General features: G+C 37.7%; 1 protein-coding gene across 1 annotated transcript; it reads right to left on the reverse strand.

Annotated features, from left to right (window-relative positions):
- Nucleotides 1-1,226: 1,226 nt before the first annotated feature.
- ARL14EP (ADP ribosylation factor like GTPase 14 effector protein) lies at nucleotides 1,227-11,244 on the reverse strand. The gene is made up of 4 exons (XM_024194955.2): nucleotides 11,157-11,244; nucleotides 6,173-6,681; nucleotides 3,772-3,902; nucleotides 1,227-2,736 (listed from the first exon to the last, which is right to left on the reverse strand). Exons 2-4 carry the CDS (start codon nucleotides 6,593-6,595, stop codon nucleotides 2,508-2,510), a joined length of 783 nt encoding a protein of 260 aa, XP_024050723.1. The 5' UTR covers nucleotides 6,596-6,681; nucleotides 11,157-11,244; the 3' UTR covers nucleotides 1,227-2,507.
- Between the last annotated feature and the right edge of the window lie 243 nt (nucleotides 11,245-11,487).

Raw genomic sequence — 11,487 nt, forward strand, 5'->3', positions numbered from 1 at the left:
AACCCTTCAAAAGGCAATAGTTACATGGCATCCTTGAGCAAAATTTATGCGAAATAGTCCAAAAGTTTGACAAAATAAGTCTGAAGCCACAGTAAGACTGTATAAAATTTTCTACGTTTCTCTTATTCAAAAACAGTGCTATGTTCAACTGTACAGCTGCTAGGTCTTACTCGTTAAGAATTTATTAGCATTTCTACTATAAAATTTAATTTCCAGGAGTTTTTTAAAACTCAGATGTGAAATCTCAATTCTGTCTGAAGCTAGGTATACTAAAGTTACTTTTTGGTTGAAATTATTTAAATTCAAATAGTTTGCACAGCAGTTTGGCTATTTTTAGTCTAAACAACAGAGGAAAGACATTTGGATTATTTTCAGCTGCATGTGTAAACCTTTACCTAAAAAAAGCCATTAAAATATGCAGTTGTCTACCATGGATTAGCCATGTTGAACTTTTGTTTACTACAGAATTAACTGCAAGTCTAAATGATTTAAATAATGCTATTTAGAACCCAAGGAAGACTTTAAAGTAAAGCGGTACATCAAATTATGTCAATGCAGTGACAATTCCAAAGAACACAAAAAAATGTTTGTGTGTAAAACCAGATATTTAATCTGGCAGATGGTTACAGAAATATATCACAAAGTAGTTTCTTTATGCTATGATCCCCTGTAGTAGCTGAAGAGAGAAGCGAAACAGTGAGAAGCCATTCTATCATAGGCTTGTGATAACAAATGTTATGGAAGTCACTACAATCCAGATGCCACACATACACATGGCCAAACGTAAACTGTATGCCAGATTCAGCTTTTGCTCACCCAGTTCAGTTTAGGAAGTGGGTTGCAAGATGGCTTTGCTCTTGCCCACTGCTGATCCAGTCCCCAGTGTAAGTGAGCAGCATTCAGGTTGGTCTACATTTTGTCAGCTATCCATAGTTTCAAGGGGCAGCGTCAGCAACTGGCCATATCCAGTATCCTGGCTGGGGACAGGGAGTTAGGGGCTGTAAGAGCACTGTATGGGGAGGTCTACACTTACCTCCGGAGTGATCGATCCAGCAGGGGTCGATTTATCGCCTCTAGTGAAGACACGATAAATTGACCGCCGAGAGCTCTCCACCGGAGCAAGAGGCGCAGGCGGAGTCGACGGGGGAGCGTCAGCAGTCGACTTACCGCAGTGAAGACACTATGGTAAGTAGATCTTAGTATGTCGACTTCAGCTACGTTATTCACATAGCTGAAGTTGTGTAACCTAGACTGATCCCCTCCCCCCCCCCAGGTGTAGGCCAGGCCTATGATTCTAAGCCACTTTAATTCATCTATTTAGCGAGAATCTGCAAGTGACTGTGTAAGCTGGATGCACAGAGTAGCCATAGCAGGAAAGATGATCTAGCCTTCTCAACTGCTATCAAAAATATTCTTAGCAAATGTGCTGTAATATGAAGGTATCTTCAAAAGAAAGGCACCCTTTCCCCCACCCCAACAAAACAAAAAAACAAACAAACAGAAGACAAACCACAGCTAGGTTACCTGGGAAAGATCTGTTTAAACAATGTGTTGCTGAGTCCTGCCTCCATAACTGTGCTTCTGTCATTAGGAATCAGTTAGCTACTGAGTTTTATTTCAAAACCGAATAGACACAGTATGTGCCAAGTTTCATTCAGGAAAGGTTTTTGTTGTTGTTTTTGTTTTAAAAAACACACATCCCAGTTATCAAGCTCCAAAACAATGGGTTTGTACAAGTAGTGCTGACAGTCTTTATACCTTTGGTGTTAAAGTCAGGATTTTCCCCATCCCTGAAATATTAGTTCTTTTACAATGGTGCAACTAGCAGAAACTATCAAATGCTATCTGTGAGAGAGCACCCCCTAAGTGCTAAATACTGTTAAAATAATTTGGACAGAGCTTCTTTATATTTTAAAAAGTATATTTATAGCAAACCAGTGCAATGAACATGTTGATTTAGCCCCTATACTGTTAGATGTTTAACTATGTTATAACAGTCCCAAGACTCATTTTAGAAAATACAGCATTTACTATTTGTTATACACCTGCTAATACTGGTCATGATTGCCACTGCTTACATTTTAAACTTAAAGAGACTACATTTATTTTTAAAAGATAGTAAAAACAAACATGAACACCAAGTCTTCAAGGGGAGAGGTGAGAAAGGAGAGATGCATGGAGACAGAACCCTCTCTACAGAGCAGGGCATATGCAGCAGCTAATCCCAAATTTCTTTTAGCACTTAACCAGCCACTCAGTTTCAAACTCTCCCAGAACAGTCACGCACGGCATTGTTCCAGCCTTTTTTGCTGGTTTGTATGGATGAGTACAAGGTGGAATGAAGTGTGACAATACACAATTAGTATGAGTAACAACCTTTCTAAAACCATATCAAACAATGAATTTGTATGTCTGAACAGACTGTTCATGTGCGTTATGATAGGTTCCACTGATTTTCATCAGACCATCAAATTCTGTATTGGAATGCAACACAAAAAACTTATAAATTAACCCACATGCTTATTGCGAATAATTTCTCCTCCTTCTATCTCAATTTGTTCATATAACCACTTGCGATCACAGCGGCATTCAGCTCCACATTTGTTGGAACCACACTTGGGACAAGCATAGAAGCATCCCAGGCAATCTTCATCAAGACAGTCACAGAGGTCCATCCCACTATAAAGCAGAAGTCCCTGGCTATCATAGACTTTACTCTTTGCTGGGATTACTTGCCTGTATAATGAAAAACAGTTGTTACTTCCAGAATTCATAACAGAAGCGCTTCCAGTTTACTTGATTACAAATAGTTAGCAATGGATGAAGAGAGGAATTAAACTTTGTCAGCAATTTTCTTGTGCTGAAAGGTTTAACACCAAGCCATTCTAAAAATTACACTGCTTATTGTCAACCACGTACATTAAAATCTGACCTCTAAAAACTGGAGCCACAATTTTTGTAGCTCTTTTGAGCAGAGGTTGTTAACAAGAAGGTTCTCAATCTCTTCCTTACCATCATTCCATATTAAGCCACTTGCAATTCAGTTTACGAATACACAATAAAATAATCTTTTCCAACAGGTATAGCTGCATTTCAAGAGACTGTACACAACAATATACGATGTACTTTTGACAGCTGAGGAAATATTCCTTTTACACTTTTACACTTTACTCAGAGCTTATGTCCTAGTTAATTCTAGTCAATCCAAAAAGTGTTTTAAAAAAAGAGAAAACAAAAAAAGCCAAGTGTGCGTGTGGGAAAACCACATTAAAAAAAGCTGAAGTTGTGGGGTCTTGCCCAAAATGATGGGTAACCCTTTTCTAACTTGGCAGATTTTTATTTATTTATATATCTCGATTTTTTTATGCTTTAGAAGTGTGACAGGAATTATATTGAATTTAGTACAATGAAAGGTGATTAGTCGCATGAATATTTCCCTCTCATAAGGCCTGCATTATTTGGCTTAGTTTGTTTTGCCTACCGTCACACTTTGCATAATAATACATGGAATTAGCTGCTATGTCTAAATTCAGTCAGTTAGCATTGCCATGTTTTAACTAATATTTTATTCTATTCTGGTTTGACAAAAATATCTTATTGTAATATTCTATACATTGAAACAAAATTAACAGGTTACCTCAAAAATGAGATTGGGCTATATAATAAAGGCTTAGTTTTGTCATCACTCCTCCAAGCTTTAAAAAAAAAAGGGAGAGAGAGAATCCAAACATCCCAAATTTTAAATATGAATTAATATAGTAAACAGCCCACCTGTCAGAATTAACTGATGTGCTTTTTGTTTGTAGCCTTCTCTTTTCCCTTTTACTGCTTTCTGGAGCAAATTCAGTCTGTCGTCCTGGATTAGCAAACTGCAAGGACTTCAAAGCTTTAGCTGTTCGCCCCTGAACAAAGATAGAAATTTTCATTTTAAATATTAATACTAAACCAAATCCACAGGAGAGTTGACAATCAAGCTGGGATGTTGTGAAGCCTCAAGTAAATTGTTAAGCACAAATCAGCAGAGGACAATCTGAATCTTAAAAGAAAACAATTACACGAGGTAACCGTACCACCCTTAGTGATGCAAGTTATATGAATAAATAGTAATATAAGCCTTACTTTAATAATTGTAAGGGTTCTTATTTTCTGGTTCTCACTCACTCTGACCTCTATCCCTTTCCTAATAAGGCTCTAATTTGTTGTTAAAATATAGTTTTTGGGAATGCTCTATAGTACATGGGCAGCTGCTTCTAAATTTCAAAGGCTATCTTCTCTTAGACGCACAACCTGCAACCCTTCTAAAGCGGTCAATCTCCCCTCCCATTGCACCAAACTTAGTTTCTTTTAAATCAAGCTAACATTTAACATGATCAAAATGGTAAATTAACATACTGGTTTTATTCCCATTAAATCCTTTGTTTTCTATTTCTTCTCTTATAACCTCTGAATACATAAGAGAAAAAAGTTTCCATCTCCATTTTCTCACATCACTGGATCAAGAAATAATGCTCTCCAAAAGAGTTAATATGTATAGGAAAATGGCTTGTAATTTTAAATGTGTTTAATATTTACATCGGCTGATTAATAGAATTTAAAAAACTTTCCCATGATGCCACTAAACTTTTGATGAGAATTTTAAAATGAAAAGAGATCGGACGTGTTCTGGATAGTGCCTCAGATAATGACAAGTCAAAATGCAGAAATTCCTAAACCGATTATATTGGACATTGAGGATATACAGTAAAACTAATAAAAATAAACTTTGTGCCATATTTCTGAAATAACGTATGTACACAAAGGGAGGATTCATCCCTACCAATGAGTTTGTCTTCTTTACCTTCTAGACAAGTAACACAATAAGTCATTTTGTCAAGTTCAGCAGTACAAATATGCCAAATTTAGTACAGTAACCTTGTAGGACTGAGACCACAACATCACAGACTCAGTCCACCATAAACAATTCCAGCAAATTTTTTGCGGTAAGAATTATTTCTATACAGTATGCAATACTTCCAAAAAAGTCTGCAATTAATACATCATTTAGGTTTTGTTTGATTAAGCAGGGGTTCTCAAACTGTGAGTCAAGACCCCAAAGTGGGTTGTGCCCCCATTTGAATGCCTGGTGTTGGCCCTGGGCCCCAGGAAGTCTGAAGCCCAAGCCCCACTGCCCAGGGCTAAGGTTACATGCCTCCTGCACAGGGAGGAAGCCCTTGGGCTTCAGCTTTGGCCCCACCCCTACCCAGGGTGGTGGGGCTCGGTCTTTGGTCCCCTCTCCTGGGGTCATGTAGTAATTTTTGTTGTCAGATGGGGGTCACGGTACAATGAAGTTTGAGAACTGCTGGATTAGACAATACTTTAGAATGACAAAAAAGCCAGCATTTTTCAGTTTGTAAAATTTTTTTTGTACATTTAGCAGCACTATGACTTAGGCTATGTCTACACTACGCAGCTTTTGGTGACCCAGCTGTGCTGCTATAGCCATGCCGCTAAAAGACGCACAGTGTAGCCGCTGCTTGTCGGCTCTACTCCCAACAAAGTGCTGTTTAAACTGGCACTTGTTGTTGACAAAACTTTTGTCTTTCAGGAGGGTGTTTTTTTTAACATCTCTGAATGACAAAAGTTGTATCTTTCACTTGCCAGTGTAGACATATCTTAGTCTAGACTAGGACTTACAAGCATGTTAGCACAGGTTAGCTAACATGTTCTAAATATCTACTGCAGACAGGCAGTGAACACTTTTTATCACATGCTAAGCTAGTTGCGTTAAAACCCCAGGAAAAGTGTGGTCGTTTAACACATCAAAAGTACATCCAGCCTTGTCTACATTAGATTTTAGTAATGTGTTAGAATATGTTAGCTAGTAGCCCAAGAAAAGACCTTTACACACATCTACAGGGGAGCAGAAAACTCCCCTTTTCCCCCCTAAAATGTCAAGACTGAAGTAGATTTTTTTTAAAAAGTTAGTATAAAAACAAAAGAGATTGATGATCTCCCTTTAAAGCACATACCCATTAAAAGGTTTATAAATATTATCTCTTGTACATTAAAAAAATTAACACTTTCACATTTTAAGGAAACAAGCTAAGAGCTTTCTTTATATAGGACTCAAATCAAGCCCCACCCCATTAGCTTGTAGAGTTTAGAGGGGTGAAAAATCGACCCATATACATACGTCTGAATCAAGTTTCCTTCTTTGGCGATCTTCAGTGTCAACATCCACACTTCCATTGATTATCTGTGTACACTTTGGACAAAGCTTCCAACCAGGTACAAACTGTCTTCCAAACTTGGCACTTAGAAAAGCTGCATCATCTAAGTCGATTGCACGTAAGTTTTTCTTTGATACTTTCCTGTGTATGTTAAATGGGTCACAACATGATTTTTGCAGATCTTCAAATCTGTCAATGTAAATTTTTGCATGATGGAAGCAGATTGTATTGTTCTCAGAAAGAGTCATTCCAGTCCTAAGCTGAAGTAGTAGCAGATCGGATGAAGATAGATCTTGCTTAGTCTTGAAGCCAGCGTGACGGGTATAGTATATCTTATGACATTCATTAGCAGTATGGAGCTGAATTCCAACTGAACATGGATCCATCTTACTTGATCAGTATAATCTATTTCACTGTTACTTTGCCTAGAATCAATTCTTTGTAGTCTTTAGTAGTTTCTATGAGGATCACCCTGGAGAAAGCATTAAAATCAATCAGGTTTGTGCTGCAAACCTTTATCTGTGAGCTTGAGAGATTAGGTTCAAGTGTTAAAAAAACCCTAAAATTAAGTTTTAAGAAATATTAGTGTTCTATTTCCTTTTATTATACTTGATAAGGCTGAGGATATGTTGGATTTTATTCAGAAATTAAGCTATAGTATATATTTATATTCCTTTTGGGGGGGCGGGGGGGCTTGTATTCAAGTCTAGATATTTAAAGTAGGTCAATATTTACCATAGACTCATCTATGGAAAAGTACAAATTCCAAGTGTACTATCTATGATACACTGTTGTTTGGTAAGATACACACATCGAAGCTAGTTGCAAGCCCAACATTAGCCCTTAAAAGTGTAAAAAAGTTTAATAAAAGCTTTGTGAGATTTTCTAGGGCAACACAACGGTGCAAGTTGCATGTGCTTGAAGCCAAAGGGTTAAGAAGCATTCATATTGCGTTAATTTGCTTTTCAAAATGCCAAGCCCACTCACAAGTAATCTTGAACTAAGAACATAAATTTAACTTGGAGATATAAATTCAACCACATGATTTTTTTTAATAAAGGATTAGGCAAATATATAAATTGGGAAACATTAACAAGAATAAAGTGTACATATTTTGCTAAATATGAAGACAGTACTATCAATCTTTTATTTATAGATATATCAAAAGCCAGCTGTACACTGGAAAAAGGTATTTTGGAACTACTTGAGTTATCGCTTCCAACAAAATAAAAGCAAGATACTCAGCACACAAAATGTAATATTCTAGCAACCATAAAAAAATAATATTTAATGAAAAAAAATGTTTCAGACCTAACTAATATAAAAATGATGCTAGCAGCTTCTGTAAGTGTCTAAAGCTTAGAAAGGTTTCTTGACACAGGACAATGACTAGATAATATATCTTTTAAAAACAGAGACCATGAAAATCAATTGCATGCAGCATTTTTGCAGCAGAAATCCCCTTGATTGTAATGCTTCAGAGTTTTCCTAAACCTAACATCAATGTTACCTATATGTTCAAAATGTATATTCAAAATTTAATTACAGTTAAAATATAAATATGAATAAATGAGGAACACATCAGAATGTTACCATTTATTCACTGCAGACACAGTTCACAGGTGTCTTGCATGAGATAGTTGTTTCTAAAAGCAAAAATCCAAAACCAAATGATTTTCTAGGGCACTATTTTCAGTGAGCATCAAACCAGTTTCCAGTGCACAATTCTATAGAAGTTTGAAGACAGAAGTAAGCATACTACAGAATAACAGTTTTTACTATATTTATTATTCCTGAACATTTGTGTGCCTTGGTTTGTGTATTATCGCAGGCTTTGCAGCTAAGCAATGCTGTTAATTTTCTGAGTTTTAAAAAAATTCCATGAGACATACCAGAACCCTCAGCAATAGCATTCAATGCTATGGCAACAGTAAAAAAAAAAAAAAAAAAAAAAAGAATCTTGACACTACTCAAGTGGTTGAGAAATATATGCGGTTTTCATTTTAAGAGCAGCAAGTTTGTTTTTGTTGGCTATATTTGAAATGCATTGGCTATTTGCCTAACTGATTTCAGGCTGCAGCCCTCAATCCTGTATTTAAAGGAATGTATTGACAGTCAAACATAGATTATCTAAACTCTGCTTAACTGAAATTCTTGGTTATCTGAAAAGTCAGGTTAACTCCGTGAGAACTGATTGATGCTCTGGCCCTGAAGAGCTCCTAAGGTCTGCATGACTGAAATGCATGAAGTTACCCTCTGTTTCTACAATTACCTAAAATTTGGAAACCAATGGGGACTTAAGAGCTTTGAAAAATTTTATTCCAAATTCTTATGCAGGTCACTTTCATAGAATTTATAAGATTTATAGTATAACCTGTAAGTTCATTTGAAAATGTTTATATAGCTGGAGTAGAAGCATGACACCAGAGACTCCCATTTCTTTACATATTAGCTTACACTTATCTTCGGCCTTAGTGGCATAGGAAGATTATCTGTATTTTTTCATGACTGCTTCATTATCAAACCAAAATCCAGCCAATTAAAATTAGATCCAGGACCACGTCAATTTTTGTGGCTTTACCGCATCATCTTCCTAATTATTTTTATTTAACATATTTTTCTCCCCTCCCTTGCTTTTTAGGAGAGCCACAGAAACTGATCAAAATGATTGACTACATTAGGCAAAACAACAAAACTGAACTATCAAGTGAACAAAGTAAACAAACTAGATAATACTTCCCCTGCCAATATTTTTTAATTGTTAGAATTTTACTGTTTACTTTGAGCAATAGAAAATGATTTCTTCCCCAGACAGAACTGATCTTTGACAGTGTGCCTTTAAAGCTGTAAGTCTTATGTCTAGCATGTAAATTGTTGACTTTTTGTTTTCAGAACTCATCAGCTGAGAATATAACAACTCAGATACTTGTCAGGGTTTACTTTGGTACATGCTGCACTGATCATTTTCTTAAGTATGTTAATATTTCCAATCTTTTTTTAGCTTTATTTTGCTAATGACCTCACTTATAAGAATACTTGTCTAGCAATTCTTTTGGATATTTTAATCTTACACTTTACAGATTACATTTTAGAGTGAATCAGAACAACCATAAAATCAAATATTTACATAAAATATAAAACATTTACTTTTATGGCCTTTACCAAAAATGTGTTTTGGGTTAAATGTAATAGAGAATGAATGATTCTGGAAGTGGTGTAAGCTGCATACTGGTAGTCTAGGTTTGACTATGTGCTGGAGAAAAAAAAGCTTTTGTTTGTTTGTTTTATCCTTCACTATGTGTGTATTTCTGAACGATTCCTGCCCCTGCTACATTAAAAACAGCACATATTACACAGCCAATATATAATTAAACAGGTTCCCAATTTTGCAGATGCATTCAAAAGTTGAATACTTGGAAGCTGAATTTGAAATAATAAAGTAGATTAATACTGTAAAAGTATTTGCTGTTCACCTGCAATTATTTTCCTTAAAATGAAACTTCCATCCAGTTTTCAAATTGCTATTCTTGGCAGGCACCCGCACTAATGGAGGATTGTGCTACCTGAAGTTCCAACTGTGCCCTGCTTTGAGAAAGCACCTTTTAAATGGGACACAACAGTGCATTCAACAAGAATACTATGTGGCATTCTATATGTATGCCAACAATTCACATATAAATCAAAGGAATGAGAACTAAATTTATAGTCCTATAAACTTTGCATTCAACAAGAATACAAAGTTTATAGGACAATAAGTTTAGTTCGCATTCCTTTGATTTATATGTGAATTGTTGGCATACACATAGAAACCGATGGATTTCCAAATTGGAAAAAGGAAGAAGTATATACAGTTCTTTTTAATCTAGAATAGCTCTCAGTGCAAAATGGAACAGAACAAAATTTCACACAATAATAGCAGAGATTTTTTTTTTTTTAAATAGCTTGTATTCACATCTCCAGGATTTTCTAATTGGCACTTACTGCTTGAACAGTGCAAACTGAAACAGATCAAAGTGATGTGTGACGAAGATGCTCAAGGCACAATGAAGCACTTGTGTAAGCCAAGCCAAGAACACTTGAACGAGTAGTACAGTGGGAAAGCAGGGAACAAGTGCTGAAAACTGAAGCAAAAGTGGCAAGAAACGAAATAAAACTAAACTGACAGGATTGTGTTATGAGGCGAAAACGGGAGAACAGCCAGAAGTTGCAACTTCAGGTCGCTCCATTCCCAAATCGACAGAGATCAGGCATGTCAAATTGCTGCTTTTTATTTACAGTAGAAGAGCATGTTGCTCATATATATCCAAACAGTGGTACTAGTTATAGCCAGCTTTTTTAGATGTTTGAAGTTTTATGTGCTTTAGTTTTGAGACAGCATCAGCCACTACTTTTGGCAAATGCTACTTAACGGAAAGCTCCAGCCTATCTACCTAAACGTATCACAGTATTGCACTACCAAAGTAGGCTTTATATTGCATTTGACTCTTATTTAATAGCTTGGGTACAGGGTTGGGGAAAATCAGCGATTTTAGAGTAAACCGTATACAGAGACAAAACTTGGAGCAAAGCAAGGTTTATTAGAGACAAACTCACACAAGCACCGCTGGTGACAAAGATGTACATTGTAGGCAATTCCATAATACAAGACCAAGAGATCAAAGTTAATAGCAAGTACATTTAAAAGAAGAGGAAATACCCCTATGCGCAGCCTGCTGCAGAACGGAGCGGTGCAGACACTGAGGCCTGGTCTACCCTGAACACTCAGATCCGTAGACCCAGCTACGGAGCTCAGGGCTATGAAGAAATCTACCTCCCCCGAGTGAAGCGAAGCCACGCCACCTAGCCCGGGTGTAGACACAGCTAAAGGAGCCACACTGCCCCCCCCCCCCCCACCCCCCCCCCCCCCTCCCGTGAGCCTGCCACCAACCCCTCCCCGCCGCCCCGTACCTTGCCGTAGGCTTTCTTCCGCCCTTGTGCCGCCACCCCGGAACCCGACTCCCGAGTGCCCCCCACCAGAGCCGTGGTACTAGTGGCCGCCATTAAAGCTCGCCGCGCACCACAAAGTACCGAGGCCGCCGGGAAGGCTAGAGAGTCGCTGCCGTTTAGTTCGCGACACACCGCCACCAGAGAGAGGCGAGTGGCGACGCCCACGTGACCAAGCTACTGCGCGAGCGAAGCGAGGCTGCGCCTGCGCGTTGCTTGCTTTCCCGGCGAGTCTGGCCGGGCGCGCGGGCGCTGAGGGGGCGGGGCTTGGGCTGCGGCTCCCTGACAGGGCGTC

Source organism: Terrapene carolina, unplaced genomic scaffold (genome assembly GCF_002925995.2).
Source record: "Terrapene carolina triunguis isolate 2854851 unplaced genomic scaffold, T_m_triunguis-2.0 Scaffold96, whole genome shotgun sequence".
Classification (NCBI taxonomy): Eukaryota; Metazoa; Chordata; order Testudines; family Emydidae; genus Terrapene; species Terrapene triunguis.